A 21,832-nucleotide genomic window follows, 5' to 3' on the forward strand; every position below is an offset into this window, starting at 1 on the left:
AGGACAGGGGGTATTACATAATAGATGCACACATCATTGTGGACAGAAGAATGCGTGTAATTGAATCAGGTGGATCAGTGATATATCTCTGATTAATCTCTGACTCTCCTGATGTTTTGGAGGCTGGTTAATTGGATATTTATGTTGAACCTTTGAGCTGTTCTCCTCTATACTGACGCTAGCTGGGCTACCCTAAATAACACTCCGTATCTAATTATGCTGCTGCTGGATGGATTCAGACTGTCTAAAGGACTGGCTCTGCAGTCCTTTAGGCTGCATGGCGGTGCATTAGAAGAAACGGGTGCATGTTCATGATATGTGTGTGTTCCTATGGGTTAGATATGCATTATACATTATTTTACATATTCAATGTGTTTACAGTTTTCCTTTTACATGATTGTTAATTGTGGTTTTGAAAGTGTGTGTGTGTGTGTGTGTGTGTGTGTGTGTGTGTGTGTGTGTGTGTGTGTGTGTGTGTGTGTGTGTGTGTGTGTGTGTGTGTGTGTGTGTGTGTGTGTGTGTGTGTGTGTGTGTGTGTGTGTGTGTGCGTGATCCTCTATGTGAAGTGTTTCTCTAGGCGTGTCTGTGCGTGTGCGCGCGCGTGTGTGTGTGTGTGTGTGTGTGTGTGTGTGTGTGTGTGTGTGTGTGTGTGTGTGCGCGTGGTCCTCTATGTGAAGGGTTTCTCTAGCCGTGTGTGCGTGTTTTTGTGTGTGTGTGCGTGTGTGTGTGCGTGCGTGGTCCTATATGTGAAGGGTTTCTCTAGGCGTGTGTGTGTGTTTTTGTGTGTGTGTGCGTGTGTGTGTGCGTGGTCCTCTATGTGAAGGGTTTCTCTAGGCGTGTGTGTGGGCTGGGTGTGTGTGTGTTCGTGGTCCTCTATGTGAAGTGTTTCTCTAGGCGTGTGTGTGGGCTGGGTGTGTAAATGACCCCTCAGTGTAGAAGCTTTTTTATCACGTCTCCTGTGATCATATCACATGGAGCTGTCAGAAAGCATTGCGTTACAGCACGTACAAGTCACACAACTGCAAGTCGGCTGTGGTGTGCCAAGCCAACGCAAGGAATTATAATGCTGCACATTAGACATTTTCTCTTTCTCTGTTGCTGTTTGTGTTTCCATAGCAGCTACACAATTCACTTAGCCCCAGTGAGTCATACAAGATAAGCACAGATACCTGTTGTTATTCAGCTTGATAATGACTTAGTCATAGGGGCCACACAGAGGGCAGATTCTACTGTACTTATAGGGTTTGTGTAACGATCGTCTTGGGAAGAAGTGGACCAAATCGCAGCGTTGTGAGCCTACATGCTTATTTAATAGAAGAATTCGCAAAAAAAAACAATAAAGAGAGTGAACGAAACGAAACAGTTCTGTCTGGTGCAACAACACAAAACAGAAAACAACTACCCACAACAAACAGGTGGAAAAAGGATACCTAAGTATGGTTTTCAATCAGAGACAACGATAGACAGCTGCCTTTGATTGAGAACCACACCCGGCCAAACACATAGAAAAAGAAAACATAGAACACCAGACATAGAATGCCCACCCCAACTCACGCCCTGACCAAACCAAAATAGAGACATAAAAAGGATCTCTAAGGTCAGGGCGTGACAGTTTGTCCCAAATGGCACCCTATTCTCTATAAAGTGCACTACTTTTGACCAGGGACCATAGAAAATAGGGTGCCATTTGAGACATAGTCTGCTGTTTTTCTGAGCTGGGCTCCTATTCAACTCTCTCCTCTCTGTTAGCTGAGTACAGCTAGGAGCGACTCAAGTTAAAAAGGTGAAAAATAGTCCTCTCACATGGAGGGAGAAAAACCTTGACTTTGCCATTAGCAGAGGAAGACTGGTGGATGCTCTGGCCAAAGCATTTTGGAGAATTCTTCCTCATCTTAAATGCAAATGAACCAATTTTACAAACCGAGATATTCAAATATTAATAAGTCTGAGAATATAGTTTCATTAGGGATTTTATGTGTTCCAACAAGAGATATGTGTAACCATAAACTGTTCCTCCTAAATAATCAATATCGTTATTGTATATATTATCTACGTATATTATTATATATATTTTTCAAAAGTTAAGAGGTACTAAGTAACTGCATTGTTATGATGACGTTATAACTGCTACAGGCCAACTGGACAGTGCTGAGTGGACTGGAGCTGGAGCTGTCTGAGGTGCCCAGTCAAATCACTGACTGGGTCAGACATGCAGGTGCAGCACTTTCTGTTGACCTATTATGATGATACTTCCTCTTTTGTACTACACTCATGTCTCACTGTCTCATGCATTGTTTATTTTCCTCTTTTTATTTGGAATTGTGTTTCCAGTACTATTTCCCCTGCAGTTCTGTAACACTCCAACACTCTCCATGCTAATCAGAAGGGATGTAGTATCTACACTTGTAACACTTCCAGTGGTGGAATAAAAGAGTCAGGTGCAGAGAGCAGGGTAATCTTCAATACGTGGATATTTATTCCTCCACTAAAAATCAAATACATGAAAGGCGACGCCACACAAAACACCGGGCGCGTAAAAGTACATTCCAAGAGAAAGTATACAGAAATCCACTAACGAACACCACCAACACGAAACAGAAAAACAAGCCCGCACAAAAGTCGGCGGGCCAACTGGGTTTAAATACCCCCTAACCTAAACACAAAACAGGTGAAACAAATTAGACCAACTCAAAAGAAAACAGAAAAGGGGATCGGTGGCAGCTAGTAGACCGGAGACGACGACCGCCGAATGCCGCCCGAACGGGAAGAGGCACCATCCTCGGCGGGATTCGTAACAGTACCCCCCTCCCGACGCGCGGCTCCCGCAGCGCGCCGACTCCGGCCTCGAGGACGACCCGGAGGGCGAGGAGCAGGGCGATCCGGATGGAGGCGGTGAAAATCCCTCAAGAGGGACGGATCCAAAATGTCCCCCACCGGTACCCAGCATCTCTCCTCCGGACCGTACCCCTCCCAGTCCACGAGGTACTGCAGGCCTCTCACCCGGCGTCTTGAGTCCAGAATGGCTCGTATCCTATACGCCGGGGACCCCTCGATGTCGCCGGGGACCTCCGGTACCTCACCTTCCTGCAGGGGACCAGCTACCACCGGCCTGAGGAGAGACACATGAAACAAGGGGTTAATACGATAGTAAGAGTGAAGTTGCAACCTATAACACACCTTGTTTATCCTCCTCAGGACTTTAAATGGCCCCACACACTGCGGCCCCAGCTTCCGGCAGGGCAGGCGGAGGGGCAGGTTTCGGGCCGAGAGCCAGACCCTGTCCCCTGGTGCGAACACAGGGGCCTCACTGCGGTGGCGGTCAGCGCTCCTCTTCTGCCGTTCACTGGCCTGCCTGAGAGAGTCCTGGACCGCTCGCCAGGTCTCTCTAGAGCGCTGTACCCACTCCTCCACCGCAGGAGCTTCAGTCTGGCTCTGATGCCACGGAGCCAGGACCGGCTGGTACCCCAGTACACACTCGAAGGGCGACATGTTCGTTGATGAGTGACGGAGTGAGTTCTGGGCAAACTCCGCCCACGGGACGTACCTCGCCCATTCTCCTGGCCGGTCCTGGCAATACGACCTCAGAAACCTACCCACCTCCTGGTTCACTCTTTCCACCTGCCCATTACTTTCGGGGTGATACCCAGAGGTGAGGCTGACCGAGACCCCCAGACGCTCCATAAACGACCTCCACACCCGGGACGTGAACTGGGGACCTCGATCAGATACGATATCCTCCGGCACCCCGTAATGCCGGAAGACGTGGGTAAATAGAGCCTCCGCAGTCTGTAGGGCCGTAGGGAGACCAGGCAATGGGAGGAGACGACAGGACTTAGAGAACCGATCCACAACGACCAAAATGGTAGTGTTCCCCTGAGATGGAGGAAGATCCGTCAAAAAATCTACCGAGAGATGAGACCTGTGGAACCGGAAGGGGTTGTAACTTCCCTCTCGGTAGGTGCCTAGGAGCCTTACTCTGAGCGCATACCGAGCAGGAGGAGACATAGAGTCTCACGTCCTTAGCCAAGGTGGGCCACCAGTATTTCCCTCTAAGACCACGCACTGTCCTCTCCACCCCCAGATGACCCGAAGCAGGTAGTGTGTGAGCCCACCGAATCAATCGATCACGGACACCAAGCGGTACGTACCTAAGGCCAGTCGGACACTGGGACGGCACAGGTTCTACCCTCAACGCCCGCTCGATGTCCGCGTCCACCTCCCATACCACCGGAGCCACCAGACAAGAGGCGGGAAGGATGGGAGTCGGATCGATGGGCCGGTCATCCGTGTCATAGAGACGAGACAGCGCGTCGGCCTTAGTGTTGAGGGAACCTGCTCGGTAAGAGATCGTAAATCTAAAACGAGTAAAGAACATGGCCCACCTCGCCTGACGCGGATTCAGTCTCCTCGCCTCTCGGATATACTCCAGATTACGGTGGTCAGTCCAGATGAGAAAAGGGTACTTAGCCCCCTCAAGCCAGTGTCTCCACACCTTCAGGGCTTTTACCACAGCTAGTAGCTCCCTGTCCCCCACATCATAGTTCCGCTCCGCCGGACCCAGCTTCTTAGAAAAGAAAGCACAGGGACGGAGCTTCGGTGGCGTGCCTGAGCGCTGTGATAGCACGGCTCCAACACCAGCCTCAGACGCATCCACCTCCACTATGAACGCTAATGAAGGGTCCGGATGCGCCAACACGGGAGCCTCAGTAAACCGTGCCTTCAACTGGTTGAAAGCTCCCTCTGCCTCGGCCGACCACTGTAGACGCACCGGCCCTCCCTTTAGCAGTGGCCAAAACCCCGAATAAACCTCCGGTAGTAATTGGCAAACCCTAAAAACCGCTGCACCTCCTTTACCGTGGTTGGAGTCGGCCAATTACGCACGGCGTTAACGCGATCACTCTCCATAACCACCCCTGAGGTGGAAATGCGATAACCCAGGAAGGAAACGGCTTGTTTGGAGAACACACATTTCTCAGCCTTGACGTATAGGTCATGCTCCAGCAGCCTCCCAAGGACCCTGCGCACCAGGGAGACATGCGCGGCGCGTGTGGCAGAATAGATCAAGATGTCATCAATATACACTACCACACCCTGCCCGTGCAAGTCCCTGAGAATCTCATCTACAAAGGATTGAAAAACGGCTGGAGCATTCTTTAACCCATACGGCATGACGAGGTACTCATAGTGGCCTGATGTGGTACTAAACGCTGTTTTCCACTCATCTCCTCCCCGAATACGCACCAGATTATACGCACTCCTGAGATCCAGTTTTGTGAAAAAACGTGCTCCGTGGAATGATTCCACCGCCGTAGCGATGAGAGGTAGCGGATAACTAAATCCCACTGTGATTGAATTTAGACCTCGATAATCAATGCACGGACGCAGACCTCCCTCCTTCTTTCTCACAAAAAAGAAACTCGAGGAGACGGGTGACATGGAGGGCCGAATGAACCCCTGTCTCAGAGCTTCCGTGACATATGTCTCCATAGCCAACGTCTCCTCCTGTGACAATGGGTACACATGACTCCTGGGAAGTGCAGCGTTCTCCTGGAGGTTTATCACGCAATCCCACCGTCGATGAGGTGGTAATTTGGTCGTTTTCTTCTTACTAAAAGCGATAGCCAAATCGGCATATTCTGGGGGAATGCGCACAGTGGAAACCTGGTCTGGACTCTCCACCGATGTGGCACCGATGGAAACTCCCACACACCTACCTGAACACTCCTCTGACCACCCCTGAAGAGCTCCCTGTCTCCAGGAAATGAGGGGATTGTGAATGGCTAGCCAGGGAACCCCCAACACCACCGGAAACCCAGGTGAATCAATAAGGTAGAAACTAATCTGCTCCCTATGATTCCCCTGCGTTACCATGTCCAGCGGAATCGTGGCCTCCCTGATCAGCCCTGAACCTAACGGTCGGCTATCTAAGGAGTGCACAGGGAAAGGAGGGTCTATCTGTACCAACGGAATACCCAACTTACGGGCTAGACCGCGATCCATAAAACTCCCAGCTGCGCCTGAGTCTACTAGCGCCTTATGCTGGAGAGAAGGGAAAAACGCAGGGAAAAAAATAAGTTTTCCGCCTGCCATCTCTACTCCCAGAGGCGCTCCTCCAACACCGGTCTGAAGTGTGTCCTCTCCGGCCACAATAGGTGCAAGAGAAGCCACCTCCTCCGGCCCCCCTAGATGCAGCCCCTCCCAACTCCATCGGAGTTGAAGCGGGAGGGCTGGGAGGTGGAACTGACAGGACCCCCTCTGAACGCCCGCGGGCAGCTAGCAGGTTGTCCAGTCGTATAGACATGTCAATTAGCTCATCGAGAGAGAGTGTAGTGTCTCGACAAGCTAGCTCCCGACGGACGTCCTCCTGAAGGCTACATCGGTAATGGTCCATCAGGGCCCTGTCATTCCACCCCGCACCAGCAGCCAAGGTCCGGAACTCCAAGGCGAAGTCTTGCGCACTCCTCTTCTCCTGTCTGAGGTGGAACAGTCGCTCACCCACCGCTCGGCCCTCCTGAGGGTGGTCAAATACGGCCCGAAAGCGGCGGGTGAACTCTGGGTAGTGGTCTCGAACCGAGTCTGGGCCGTTCCAAACCGCATTAGCCCATTCCAGGGCTCTACCCGTCAGACAGGAGATGAGGAGGCTAACACTCTCCTCTCCAGAGGGAGTCGGATGAACGGTGGCCAAGTAGAGCTCCAACTGGAGCAAAAACCCTGGCACCCAGCCACCGCTCCGTCGTACTCCCTTGGGAGCGCGAGACGCAATGCGCCTGAACCAGATGCCGACGTTGAAGGAGACGGTTGCGACGTCTGGGAAGGAACTGGTGTAGCTGTCGGGATACCACTCCTCTCCCATCGTTCCATCCTCTCCATCATCATGTCCATCGCCGACCCAATCCGATGGAGAACGGCGGTGTGATGAAGGACACGCTCCTCCATCGATGGAAGAGGGGTGGTTGCTGCTTCTGCTGACTCCATGGTATGGTGCGGGCTTCTGTAACACTTCCAGTGGTGGAATAAAAGAGTCAGGTGCAGAGAGCAGGGTAATCTTCAATACGTGGATATTTATTCCTCCACTAAAAATCAAATACATGAAAGGCGACGCCACACAAAACACTGGGCGCGTAAAAGTACATTCCAAGAGAAAGTATACAGAAATCCACTAACGAACACCACCAACACAAACAGAAAAACAAGCCCGCACAAAAGTCGGCGGGCCAACTGGGTATAAATACCCCCTAACCTAAACACAAAACAGGTGAAACAAATTAGACCAACTCAAAAGAAAACAGAAAAGGGGATCGGTGGCAGCTAGTAGACCGGAGACGACGACCGCCGAACGCCGCCCGAACGGGAAGAGGCACCATCCTCGGCGGGATTCGTAACAACACTACTGCTCATTTCGCTGTATTGTACACTGTACATGTGTGTGGCGTCTTTGTGAAGAAGAACGTCCACTATATGAACGTGTGCGGATGTGAATTGGATGTAAATGTTAGGGGAAGGATAGTGGTCCCCCATGCGATTTCACTGGAGAGCACAGCTGAGACAATGCTGTTAGGAGACATGACAAGTCAAAGTTGTTATGAGAGTGAGTTGGAGACGACAAGCCATATGTACAGTGTTGGCTGCAAACCAAGCGTGAAGCTCTGCTAGCTAAGACGACCACAGAGCTTTTGAATGTTGTACTTAGGTGCTACTCTTGTTTGTCTTGTCATCTTTAATTCAATCACATCCTTCCCTCCATCTGCCTAATGTCTTTGCTATTTTCTTGATTTTGTCTACCCTCTATGTTGACAGCATAATTCAAGATAATTTATGTTACACAAACAGGCTGGAAATTAAACTAAAAGCCCAGTCCTTTTCCCACATTCTGTATGGCTGTTTTGTGTTTATTTGACAAAGGGAGACAGAGAATACACAGAGAGAGAGAGAGAGAGGACTAGGTTGAAAGAGGGTAAAGCAGCCAAAGCAATAATTCAGTATGATGCTGTTTGTCTCAGTCTCCCTCTCTGACTGCACACACACTCTCCTGCTCTCCCATTCTGCTCCTGTTGTGTAAGTCGTGGCAGCAGCCGACAAACAGAGGGGGAGGAGAGCGAGAGAGAGAGACAGACAGACAGACAGACAGACAGACAGACAGACAGACAGACAGATAGACAGACAGACAGACAGACAGGCAGGCAGGCAGGCAGGCAGACAGACAGACAGACAGACAGAGCATGCTGGCGTTCTCAGACAGACACTCATCGCTCGCTCTCTCACTGGCTGGGTGGACAGAGCTGTGGCGCAGGAGGAGAGGAGCACAGAGAGGACACGCTGCCCGATGAGAGAGAGGGGACCAGAGGAACAGCCTGTCTCCACAGGAGGAAGAGAATACTGAAAATAACAGGGCAATATCCAAAGGACGGGAAGAGAGAGAGAGACAGAGAGAGCGAGAGAGAGAGAGAAAGCACACATCGACTTCATGGGAGGAGGAGGAGCCCAGTTGGGGGTGGAGCTGAGAACGATTGACGGACATCGGCACAAGAGGAGGAGGAGCGTGAGAGCAAGTTGATGAATTTGATTTGGAGAGACAAGTATTTTTAGAAAAGGAAGAAAACCAAGAGGAGCGTTACGATTGGAATTGCCACAGTTCTGAGGGAGAGAAACAGAGTGAAAGAAAACTGGAGCGAGAGAACGAGGGAGAGAGAGATACCAGGATCTGAGCGTGACTGAACAGATTTTCCATCGACTCTGGTCAGGTCTCCCACAGGGAAACGCAGTGTGTGTGCATGTGCTCTCTCAGTGTGAATGAGTGTTTGCGTGCGTCTGGGACTGAGAAGCGTGTCTGCTCCTCGCACAAGACGGGCTGGCCGTACGTGGTCACCCTCAGGACACAACCAGTCAAGAGAGGAGGAGAAGAGAAAGGAGAACGGAGGGGGGGAATAGGGAGGGAGTGAAAGAGTGACAGATGGGAAGAGGGGAAGGCTGGAAATCAAGAAGATAACAGTGAGCTCACAAAAAGAACCGGAGAAGAAATTAGCGAGGTAGACTCACAAAGGCAATTAGTAATGCGCGGCTGCTCGCATTAGCGGTGTCATGTAAACAATTCCAGCCTCTGGCCGTGGAGGTGTTGGAGGGTGAGCAGGTTGAACGAGGCTGAGCATCACTGATCGAAGTGGAGCGACGGCAAAGTCCCAACAGACAGCAGCCTCGGTCGGCAGAGAGAGGAGCGCCGACAGAGCAGAGCAGAGGGAACCGGCAGGACGAGCCTCTCTCTGACAGACGGCACCAGATAGAGCCACAACAGACTCACTGCTCTCTTCTTTTACCTTCCGTTCTTTCATTTTGTCTGTGCTTCTCAGCTCATCTTGCCTCTCTCTCCTCGAGCACTCACTCCACCCCCTCTCTTCTCCCTCCCTATTCTTTTCCCTCTCCCTCCCTCTCGCTCTCTAGCTCTCTCTCTCTCTCTCTCTCTGTCTCTTCCTCTCTCGCTCTGTGTTACACTAACTGGTGCGGATGCTGGAGTCGCTCATGTAGAAGCTGCATCACTTGGTGCATATTTGCATGGCTGAATGTATTTCTTACTGCTGAGTTGGATGAGTGGAGTACTTTCAGGTCAAGGGAACCAGATGGACTGAGAGGGAGAAGCCCAACAAGTAGCTAAAGAGTAAAACAGGACACCAACAACAACAAACAGAAGACACTGTGACAGAGAGAGAGAGTTAGTATGTTTGTGTGTGAGTGAGGTTGTGTGTGAGGAGCTTGTACGGATTGTGTGTAACAGCAGAGTCAGATAAACACAAATCCAGGTGTGGATTACATCGGTGGGGATATCGGTGCCCTGGAGCTCCATGTGGGGCCCAGCCCCTGAGGCCTGGCTGGGAGATGAAGCCTTTCTCTCGGCACTAGGAGCGGTGTGGGCAGCCATGGCTCTGGAGGGGCGATGTCTCCAGCGGGGATCCCCAGCCGTAGTGAGGAGAGGCCGCCGGCGCCTCCCTGCAAGGCCAGGCCTGTCCTCAATCACCTCCACCCTGCTGGCTGGGACACGGCTGCACGGCCTCAGGCATGTGTGTGTCCCCGGTGGCTCCATAAGCCGTCGGGCCTTCTGGCTGCTGGCCCTGTGCACCTCATTGGGCCTGCTCCTGTCCTGGTCTTCCAACCGCCTGCTTCACTGGCTCTCCTTCCCCACCTACACACGGATCCACACAGAGTGGGCCAAGGAGATGGCCTTCCCCACAGTCACTATCTGCAACAACAACCCAATCCGCCTCTACAAGCTCACCAAAAGTGACCTGTACTTTGCTGGCCACTGGCTGGGCCTACTGCTGGCCAACCGGACGGTGAGACCCATGGTGCTGGATTTGCTGCAGGAAGACAGCCAGGCCTGGTTCAGCAAACTGTCTGACTTCAGGCTGTTCCTGCCCCCCAGAAACTTTGAGGGCAGCAACCTGGAGTTTATGGACCGGCTGAGCCACCAGCTGGAGGACATGCTTCTCTCCTGCAAGTACCGAGGAGAACGGTGCGGTCCCCAGAACTTCACCTCTGTAAGTCTCAGCACAGCTCCCTCTTAAATCACTTCTTCATTCACAGTGTAGCTCTGTGTGGTGGTTGAACCTCCCAGACTGTTCATCTGATTTCACCTGTTGTCTCTCCTCTTTTCATGGCGTTTCATCTCTTTCCTTGAAGTTCACAGTAGTTAACTGCAGGGTTTGGAACCCCCAAAAATGTCCAATCGTTTTGTTCTGAACAGAACCATTATTTGTTTTGTTTCGAAACTGATCAGAAATCAAATATTTGAATAATAGCCTACGTTTACAGACACGGGTCACACAGCGCTCAAACCTCTCGTCCTTCTTGATCTCTTTCTTCTTTATGTTGTTGTTATTATTATCATAATTATAAAAGTAACTAAGCTAATATCATCAACAGTAGGCTTAGTTTTAAAATGAAATAACAAAGGCAGCCTTGAATAATTAAACAAATAAACCACAACATGTCAGCAACTGTGTTAAATCTTTGTAGGCCAAAAAATGTATTTCTTCGTTAGAACAGACTCTCGATGATGTCTTATTTGTTAGGTGTTGTTTACACTGTTCCAGTGTAAACAACACCTCATTTCAATATTCAAGACTCCATGTCTAACACCTGTTTGGCAGTGGCACACAGCGCTCGGCTTACCCACCTTCTTCGGTTTCTTCTTAGGATTATTATTATTATTATGCAGTAATACAGTAGCCCATATAAGTACGAGTCAGTCATGACTTTAAATACAATCAAGCTTTTTTATTTAGAAAATTAAATAACACATGAAATGTTCTGCCTAATTAGGCCATGGCCTAAGCATTAAGGAAACAGAACAGAACACAACAAAATAACACATCAATTAAACAACATTGGAGCCATGGAGTCTTGAATATTGAAATAATAAATAAATGTTCTGGATATTATTAGCTGTAAGCCAGCCTATGTCCTAACGGGTGCATGCATGTGTCACGTGAACAGAGCATGGCAGGGAAGGCAAATTTAGCAAATAGGGAATATTTTTGCATTCTCAACAAATTAGGTAACATAACTTTTCAGTCAGAGAAACAACAAGTAAGAAACTAGTGGATTACTGTAGTTAGATTGCAGCTTCAGCACCTCGGACAGCGCAATACACATGGCAGCCTGTGGCTGCTCCTGCAGCTGACAGGGAGGAGAGAGAGACAAGGGTTCAGGCTGAAATTGAGAACTCTAGTGCATGGGCGCTATCAGCTGACTAAGCTATAGTTGTTTACATGCGCGATGGTCAGACAAGTGTAGGGTGCGAGATGCGACTGAAATTTTGTAGGTGGGGGGAGAGAAAGAGAGGAGGAGGAGGCTTGAAGCGCTGGGCATAGTTATGACATGCATTATCTGAATTAGGCCCACAGAATTATACCTACGGAGGAGCGGCTTCTATGGAAGAACTTCCTGAGTTGTCTTTGAACTTCCGAGAGTTGTCTTAAAGTTGAACCAGAGCTAGCTAGCTAACTAACAAGCTTGTGTGTATAGAGCCGCACCAGAATTAAAAACACAGCCTAGCGTTTTGTAGTTATTTAATCCAATGGGAAACGTGATAACTATAGTATCCGTAACTAGCATTGAAAAAGTGAATCCATTCTTCTCTAATTGAATATCTCTCCCTAATTTCTGAACGCTTGTAGCGTCAGTAGGGTACAGCAGCCTAAGCTTTGAAGGGGGAAGGGCATGTTGCCTACACACACATACACTTGAAAAGATTTTTAGCTGGCAGGCAGACACTGGAATACGTTTCTGAGTGACAGAGTGAGGGCTTTGCATAGGCATTTTTTATTATTTCACCTTTTATTAACCAGGTAGGCTAGTTGAGAACAAGTTCTCATTTACAACTGCGACCTGGCCAAGATAAAGCAAAGCAGTTCGACACAAACAACAACACATAGTTACACATAGAATAAACAAACATACAGTCAATAATACAATTGAAAAAGTTTATATACAGTGTGTGCAAATGAGGTAGGATACGGGAGGTAAGGCAATGAATAGGCTATAATGGCTAAATAATTACAATAAAGCAATTAAACACTGGAGTGATAAATGTGCAGAAGATGAGTGTGCAAGTAGAGATACTGGGGTGCAAAGGAGCAAAATAAATAAAATAAATAACAGTATGGGGATGGGCTATTTACAGATGGGCTATTTACAGGTGCAGTGATTTGTGAGGGAGATATGAGTCTCCAGCTTGAGTGATTTTTGCAGTTCGTTCCAGTCATTGGCAGCAGAGAACTGGAAGGAAAGGTGGCCGAAGGAGGAGTTGGCTTTGGGGGTGACCAGTGAAATATACCTGCTGGAGCGCGTGCTACGGGTGGGTGCTGCTATGGTGAACAGTGAGCTGAGATAAGGCGGGGCTTTACCTATCAGAGACTTATATATGACCTGAAGCCAGTGGGTTTGGCGACGAATATGAAGCGAGGGCCAGCCAACGAGAGCATACAGGTCGCAGTGGTGGGTAGTATATGGGGCTTTAGTGACAAAACGGATGGCACTGTGATAGACTGCATCCAATTTGCTGAGTAGAGTGTTGGAGGCTATTTTGTAAATGACATCGCCGAAGTCAAGGATTGGTAGGATAGTCAGTTTTACGAGGGTATGTTTGGCAGCATGAGTGCTTTGTTGCGAAATAGGAAGCCGATTCTCGATTTAATTTTGGATTGGAGATGTTTGATGTGATGTAATGTAATTAATGTAATTAACCAGTTCCAATGCTTTTAAAATAACGGTTCTGTTCCGGAACAGTATAGATCACTTCTTCTCCGGTTCTGATTCTGTTCCTCAAATTCTTTTGAAATTAAAAACATAATAGTAATCTGGTTTTAGGTTCAGGGAGGTTTTCGGTTCTATTCCCTGAACTGGTTCCAACTCCTGGTTCACAGTCACACCCTTTTACCTGTTGTTTGTCCTTAAACGCTGTCATGAACTCTAGAACCAAGGTATGCTATTATCATTATTATTTATCTATATATTTTTTCATCCCTATCCTTTGAGCTGCTGGATTTATCCATCATGACTAGTTGTACTTAGTATTTGCTTTGTATTGTATTTACTAACTGTTGAGAAAAAACGAATTCCAAGGATCAAGCAGAGCTCATTTTCCAGTTTATAAGAATAAGTTTTATTCAAGCAATTGCCAGGAAGTTCCCTCTCAGGACAAAGCCAGAGAGTAACTTGATTATTTACAAATCACAGTCGTTACACACTTTATCTACACAAAGAGCTGTTTACCCCTCCTAGAGGGAGGTAAGCTTACAAAGAGATAAGGGGTAATTAGCTCTACACCCTTAAAACATGAAAACAAATAAAAGCAGGTTCTTACCAGTTCTCACAGACTATGTGTCAAAGATAGGGGAGTGATTCGATCTTTAGAACCTACAAAGACAGAACAAGAATCAGACTAGTTAGGCATTTAGGGCCCCAGAGATAAGGGCCAATAACAAATCCCTCCTTTGTGGGGTGTATGAAGAGGTTATTGGACAGCACTGACAATTCACAGTGAAAAACACTATTCAGCTCAAGCATTTTCATAGAATTTAGACTCTAACAAAACCATTTTGCCCCCACATAACTGTTACCCAGTATTCGCTTTGTACAATATTTACTTATACTGAGCAAAAATATAAATGCAAAATGCAACAATTTCAACGATTTTACTGAGTTACATTTCATACTGTATAAGGAAATCAGTCAATTGAAATGAATTCATTAGGCACATAATCTATGGATTTCACATGAGTAGGTAGGGGCGCAACCATGGGTGGGCCAGGGAAGGTATAGGCCCACCCACTGGGGAGCCTAGCCAATCAGAATGAGATTTTCCCAACAAAGGGGCTTTATTACAGACAGACTCCTCAGTTTCATCAGCTGTTGGGGCGGCTGGTCTCAGACCATCCCGCAGGTGAAAAAGCCGGATGTGAAGGTCCTGGGCTGGCGTGGTTACACGTGGTCTGCGGTTTTATTTCAGCTCATGAAAAATGGGACCAACACTTTACATGTTGCGTTTATATTTTTCTTCAGTATAGTATTTGCTCTGTTTATTGTAGTTTCTTCCATGCTCATTAGGGCCTGTTCATGGTTCTGTTGATTAGAGTTGGGCATTGCTGTTGAGCCATGTGGTGGCCTTGGACTGGGAGCCATTTCATATCACAAGGAACAGTCTCTATTGCCAGCCCCATGAGAACTGTACTGCCTGATCTCTCTCTCTCTCTCTCTCTCTCTCTCTCTCTCTCTCTCTCTCTCTCTCTCTCTCTCTCTCTCTCTCTCTCTCTCTCTCTCTCTCTCTCTCTCTCTCTCTCTCTCTCTCTCTCTCTCTCTCTCTCTCTCTCTCTCTCTCTCTCTCTCTCTCTCTCTCTCTCTCTCTCTCTCTCTCTCTCTCTCTCTCTCTCTCTCTCTCTCTCTCTCTTTCTCCGTGTGTGTGTGTTTGTGCTTCTCATGGTGCTGTGACAGTGACAGATGTTTTCTCTGAGGTGACACAAATATTGAAACACTCTTTGAAATGTTATTTTTGCATTTCATTTTTCTCTTCTTATCTCCCTCCATTGGCCCTAGAGCCTGTAAAACTCACTGGAGAACAGAAAGGGAGTGTCAAATGAAGGTGGTGCGTGCAGTACTGTGTTTGTGAAGACAGAGCGTATGTGTCCATGTGTTTATGTGGGACTACTGCTACAGTCCTCACTGATGTGTCAATCATTATAGCACAAGTTGTAGGCTCTCAACCACTCTCACTTCACGTTACATGTTGAGCAGCAGTGCATTAAAACCAACTAACAGAGCAATACTAACCTCCACCCCTTCAATAAATATAGTTGAACGAGTGCAAAGCAGTGGTCTCACTCTTCATACTCCTTCATGGCCCCATTGAGATGGTCAGCCTTCTGTCCATGGCTGCATAGAGATGGATGACTTTCATTAAGTTTAAACACAGTGTCCGATTAGCGCTAGCGCTGTAATGATCCTGCTGTCAGTCCTCTGTATTGGCGGCCTCCCTGTCCGGAACAGGACGAGGAGCAGAGCAGCACGCCGTCAAACAATGTGGTACTTAATCAGAAACATGCCCTCAGGCCAAGACCCGGTAATAATGTGTCAAACCAATCTCAGTCATCTGGAGAGAGGTGCTCATCCTGATTGCACAGACATTTTATTTATATTTTATTTATTTATTTAGGATTCTCACCATGGTGGCTCCTGAAGTTCTGTGGCTGAGTAATCTATACAGGGTATAGACAGGGTGGTGTACAGGATGCGGACAGGGTGGGGACAGGGTGGGGACAGGATGCAGACAGGGTGGGGACAGGGTGCGGACAGGGTGCAGACAGGGTGGGGACAGGATGCGGACAGGGTGGGGACAGGGTGCAGACAGGGTGCGGACAGGGTGGGGACAGGGTGCGGACAGGGTGGGGACAGGGTGGGGACAGGATGGGGACAGGATGCGGACAGGGTGGGGACAGGGTGGGGACAGGATGCGGACAGGGTGGGGACAGGGTGGGGACAGGGTGCGGACAGGGTGGGGACAGGGTGGGGACAGGATGCGGACAGGGTGGGGACAGGGTGGGGACAGGGTGGGGACAGGGTGGGGACAGGATGCGGACAGGGTGGGGACAGGGTGCAGACAGGGTGCGGACAGGGTACGGACAGGGTGGGGACAGGGTGGGGACAGGGTGCAGACAGGGTGGGGACAGGGTACAGACAGGGTGGGGACAGGGTACGGACAGGGTGGGGACAGGGTGCGGACAGGGTGCGGACAGGGTGGGGACAGGGTGCGGACAGGGTGCGGACAGGGTGCAGACAGGGTGCGGACAGGGTGGGGACAGGATGCGGACAGGGTGGGGACAGGGTGCGGACAGGGTGCCGACAGGGTGGGGACAGGGTGCGGACAGGGTGCGGACAGGGTGGGGACAGGGTGGGGACAGGGTGCAGACAGGGTGGGGACAGGGTGCGGACAGGGTGGGGACAGGGTGGGGACAGGGTGTAGACAGGGTGCAGACAGGGTACAGACAGAGTATAGACAGCATATACAGACAGGGTGCAGACAGGGTATAGACAGCATATACAGACAGGGTATAGACAGGGTACAGACAGGGTGCAGACAGCATATACAGACAGGGTATAGACAGGGTGGTGTACAGGATGCGAACAGGAAGCGGACAGGGTGCGGACAGGGTGGGGACAGGATGCAGACAGGGTGCAGACAGGGTGCAGACAGCATATACAGACTGGGTATAGACATGGTGTAGACAGGGTATAGACAGCATATACAGACAGGGTGCAGACAGGGTATAGACAGCATATACAGACAGGGTATAGACAGGGTGTAGACAGGGTGCAGACAGTGTATAGATAGGGTATAGACAGCATATACAGACAGGGTATAGACAGGGTGTAGACAGGGTATAGACAGGGTGTAGACAGGGTGCAGACAGGGTATAGACAGGGTGCAGACAGGGTGTAGACAGGGTGGGGACAGGGTGGGGACAGGATGGGGACAGGATGCGGACAGGGTGGGGACAGGGTGGGGACAGGATGCGGACAGGGTGGGGACAGGGTGGGGACAGGGTGCGCACAGGGTGGGGACAGGGTGGGGACAGGATGCGGACAGGGTGGGGACAGGGTGGGGACAGGGTGGGGACAGGGTGGGGACAGGATGCGGACAGGGTGGGGACAGGGTGCAGACAGGGTGCGGACAGGGTACAGACAGGGTGGGGACAGGGTGGGGACAGGGTGCAGACAGGGTGGGGACAGGGTACGGACAGGGTGGGGACAGGGTACGGACAGGGTGGGGACAGGGTGCGGACAGGGTGCGGACAGGGTGGGGGCAGGGTGCGGACAGGGTGCGGACAGGGTGCGGACAGGGTGCGGACAGGGTGGGGACAGGATGCGGACAGGGTGCGGACAGGGTACAGACAGGGTGGGGACAGGGTACGGACAGGGTGGGGACAGGGTGGGGACAGGGTGCGGACAGGGTGCGGACAGGGTGCAAACAGGGTGGGGACAGGGTGGGGACAGGGTACGGACAGGGTGGGGACAGGGTGCGGACAGGGTGCGGACAGGGTGGGGACAGGGTGCGGACAGGGTGCGGACAGGGTGCAGACAGGGTGGGGACAGGGTGGGGACAGGGTGGGGACAGGGTGCGGACAGGGTGCGGACAGGGTGGGGACAGGGTGCAGACAGGGTGGGGACAGGGTGGGGACAGGGTGGGGACAGGGTGCAGACAGGGTGGGGACAGGGTGCGGACAGGGTGGGGACAGGGTGGGGACAGGGTGTAGACAGGGTGCAGACAGGGTATAGACAGCATATACAGACAGGGTATAGACAGGGTGTAGACAGGGTATAGACAGGGTGTAGACAGGGTGCAGACAGGGTATAGACAGGGTGCAGACAGGGTGTAGACAGCGTGCAGACAGGGTGCAGACAGGGTATAGCCAGGGTGCAGACAGGGTGTAGACAGGGTATAAACAGCATATACAGACAGGGTATAGACAGGGTATAGACAGGGTGTAGACAGGGTATAGACAGGGTGTAGACAGGATGCAGACAGGGTTTAGACAGGGTATAGACAAGGTGCAGACAGGGTATGGACAGGGTGTAGACAGGGTATAGACAGCATATACAGACAGGGTATAGACAGGGTGCAGACATGGTGCAGACAGGGTATAGACAGAGTATAGACAGCATATACAGACAGGGTATAGACAGGGTGCAGACAGGGTATAGACAGGGTATAGACAGGGTATAGACATGGTATATAGACAGGGTGCAGACATGGTATATAGACAGGGTATAGACAGGTTGTAGACATGGTATATAGACAGGGTATAGACAGGGTGCAGACAGGGTGCAGACAGGGTGCAGACAGGGTATAGACAGGGTGCAGACAGGGTATAGACAGGGTGTGAACAGGGTATAGACAGTGCAGACAGTTTATAGACAGGGTGTAGACAGGGTATAGACAGTGCAGACAGGGTATAGACAGGGTGTAGACAGCGTGTAGACATGGTATATAGACAGGGTATAGACAGGGTGTAGACATAGTATATAGACAGGGTATAGACAGGGTGTAGACATGGTATATAGACAGGATATAGACAGGGTGTAGACAGCGTGTAGACATGGTATATAGACAGGGTATAGACAGGGTGTAGACATAGTATATAGACAGGGTATAGACAGGGTGTAGACATGGTATATAGACAGGGTATAGACAGGGTGTAGACATGGTATATATACAGGGTATAGACAGGGTGTAGACATGGTATATAGACAGGATATAGACAGGGTGTAGACATGGTATAGACAGGGTATAGACAGGGTGTAGACATGGTATATAGACAGGGTATAGACAGGGTATATAGACAGGCTATATAGACATGGTATATAGACAGGGTATAGACAGGGTGTAGACATGGTATATAGACAGGGTATAGACAGGGTATAGACAGGGTGTAGACATGGTATATAGACAGGGTATATAGACAGGCTATATATACATGGTATATAAACAGGGTATAGACAGGGTGTAGACAGGGTGTAGACATGGTATATAGACAGGGTACAGACAGGGTATAGACAGAGTATAGACAGCATATACAGACAGGGTATATAGACAGCATATACAGACATGGTATATAGACAGGGTATAGACAGGGTATATAGACAGGCTATATAGACATGGTATATAGACAGGGTATAGACAGGGTATATAGACAGGCTATACATACATGGTATATAGACAGGGTACAGACAGGGTATAGACAGAGTATAGACAGCATATACAGACAGGGTATAGACAGGGTGCAGACAGGGTATAGACAGGGTATAGACAGGGTATAGACAGAGTATAGACAGCATATACAGACAGGGTATAGACAGGGTGTAGACCCTGTGTGAAGATGTCCGTTACAGTCAGACTGTGTGAAGATGTCCGTTACAGTCAGACTGTGTGAAGATGTCCGTTACAGTCAGACTGTGTGAAGATGTCCGTTACAGTCAGACTGTGTGAAGATGTCCGTTACAGTCAGACTGTGTGAAGATGTCCGTTACAGTCAGACTGTGTGAAGATGTCCGTTACAGTCAGACTGTGTGAAGATGTCCGTTACAGAAAGACTGTGTGAAGATGTCCGTTACAGTCAGACTGTGTGAAGATGCCAATCTGCAGTCACTGTTTAGTCTCTTCATTTCTGCTTCTGTTTCTCTTTGTGTCCACACAGCGTTGTGCCTGGATTGGGTTGCGTGGGTTGTATCAGTGGTGTGGGTGTCGTTGTTTGTATGCACAGTATGTAGCATTGAGCCGTGGTTGAGTTGTATTGTAATTATTGTGGGTGTGTTTCTCAGCTGGCTATGTGTTTAAGCCTACTGTACTGTAGTGATTGATCTCAGTCTCCTGAGCCAGTGGGATTCCAGTGAGGCCTTCCTCTCTCCTCTCCATCCACTGTTATAACACAGGAGGAAGCCTGATGTGATGTCTGTAACTGGCCCCCTCAATGTCAGTGTGCACATCTCATTAGACCATCAGTGCATCACAGAAAATGGCTTCCCTCAGGCCAAATCATTACCACTGCATTTAGAATACTGCCACTGGAAGAGTGACATGAAGTGTCAATGATAATGAGATGTGTGTGTGTGTGTGTGTGTGTGTGTGTGTGTGTGTGTGTGTGTGTGTGTGTGTGTGTGTGTGTGTGTGTGTGTGTGTGTGTGTGTGTGTGTGTGTGTGTGTGTGTGTGTGTGTGTGTGTGTGTGTGTGTGTGTGTGTGTGTGTGTGTGTGTGTGTGTGTGTGTGTGTGTGTGTGTGGTTGCCTGGTTATGAAAGGCTTAACAGTGCAGAGAATCCGTTGAACTGCACAGCAGAGAGCGTGAGAACATAGAGAGAGAGAGAGAGAGAGAGAGAGAGAGAGAGAGAGAGAGAGAGAGAGAGAGAGAGAGAGAGAGAGAGAGAGAGAGAGAGAGAGAGAGAGAGAGAGAGAGAGAGAGAGAGAGAGAGAGAGAGAGAGAGAGAGAGAGAGAGAGAGAGAGAGAGAGAGAGAGAGAGAGAGATGGTAGCAATAGGGTAGCATGGTAGTGAATTTAAATGAGGGACCATAATTCTGCCCAAACTCCTGCGGTAGCCTCCCTTGTGCCAAATCTATCACAGTGAACAGGAACTACGGGACAGCTCCCTGATCAATAAATCCATTCGATGTTTGCTATAGTTTATGGAGGTCCATTTCCCTCTCCCCCTCAGCCTTACGTCACAGATAGAAATCTACACTGAACCAAACCACACTATTCCCCACTTCATTGTCAAGGATTACTGAGCCACAGTGATTTTTCTGCCATTGAAATCCCTGAGCGGGCAGCTTTAGCGTTTTTTTGTGCCGCCTATGTCCAAACAGTGGCTAAAAAAGTGAATGTCAAGCCCTGCACATTGACTCATACAGTATGTGTGGAAGGAAGCTCATTGCCATTCACTCCCAGGGCTCTATTTTCGTCTGGCATTAAGTCAGCGCAATTGAAGTGGGGGCCTCTAAAGTTCAGCCACGCCCATTGCCACGCCCCCCTGCGACGCCCACCCACCTAAGCCCCTTTTTGATCAAGAAGAAACGCTGGTGATCACAGACCCATAACCCAATAAACTCACAGATGGCCTTAGCTTCCCCCAAATGATAATGTGTATCATACCTGATCAAAGCTGTGCAGATGTAGTAGATAATCCATTCTCTACTGTATATCACAAATACAGATCTATACCCTACCTAACCAAGCCCCTGTGTGAAACAGATGGTGCACCTCAGATGATACATTCAAACAATGCTTAGAGATGGAGATTACTAGCCAATCAAGCACTCTCAACAGGACATATAACACTTCTGCCTTGCCTAACCACTATAATCTATCAGCTATATCCCATGAGAAATCTTAGAAGGACGTTAACTTATTAACAGCGTTGCTGCTAGGTGTGCTGCTGCACTGTGTGTGTGTGTGTGTGTGTGTGTGTGTGTGTGTGTGTGTGTGTGTGTGTGTGTGTGTGTGTGTGTGTGTGTGTGTGTGTGTGTGTGTGTGTGTGTGTGTGTGTGTGTGTGTGTGTGTGTGTGTGTGTGTGTGTGTGTGTGTAGCAAAGGCATATATGATTCGGTTAGTTATCGGTGTAGACGTGAATCGATTTTTCCTCATTGCAAGCCATTTTTCCATAATATTTCTTAATGGTGTGATGTTAGGCTTTGTGGATAATACATTTTATAGAGACAGGGTAAACTCACAGTGCCTCAGAGTGATCTATATTCTAGATGGAGAAATGAAAGCACACATTCACTGAGTGGATTGCCAT

At 49.4% G+C, this 21,832-nt stretch overlaps 1 protein-coding gene and 1 long non-coding RNA gene across 4 annotated transcripts in view; one reads left to right on the top strand and one right to left on the bottom strand.

Moving 5' to 3' along the window:
* Positions 1 to 21,832, top strand: part of asic2 (acid-sensing (proton-gated) ion channel 2) — a 469,696-nt gene that overhangs the window by 301,384 nt on the left and 146,480 nt on the right. The window contains exon 1 of one of the 3 annotated variants that reach the window (XM_055898167.1): positions 9,390 to 10,526. The exons of the other annotated variants lie outside the window; for them this stretch is intronic. Coding sequence (XP_055754142.1) covers positions 9,834 to 10,526 — 693 coding nt within the window. The 5' untranslated portion in view covers positions 9,390 to 9,833. Of the gene's footprint in view, positions 1 to 9,389; positions 10,527 to 21,832 lie in introns of those variants that run through there. 3 annotated transcript variants of the gene reach the window in all.
* On the bottom strand, positions 2,454 to 9,122 carry LOC129833516 (uncharacterized). Its single transcript, XR_008756077.1, has 2 exons — positions 9,037 to 9,122; positions 2,454 to 3,109 (listed from the first exon to the last, which is right to left on the bottom strand). It is a non-coding gene; the product is annotated as an uncharacterized LOC129833516 (long non-coding RNA).

The sequence above is a fragment of the Salvelinus fontinalis genome, chromosome 34, assembly GCF_029448725.1.
Source record: "Salvelinus fontinalis isolate EN_2023a chromosome 34, ASM2944872v1, whole genome shotgun sequence".
Lineage (NCBI taxonomy): Eukaryota > Metazoa > Chordata > Actinopteri > Salmoniformes > Salmonidae > Salvelinus > Salvelinus fontinalis.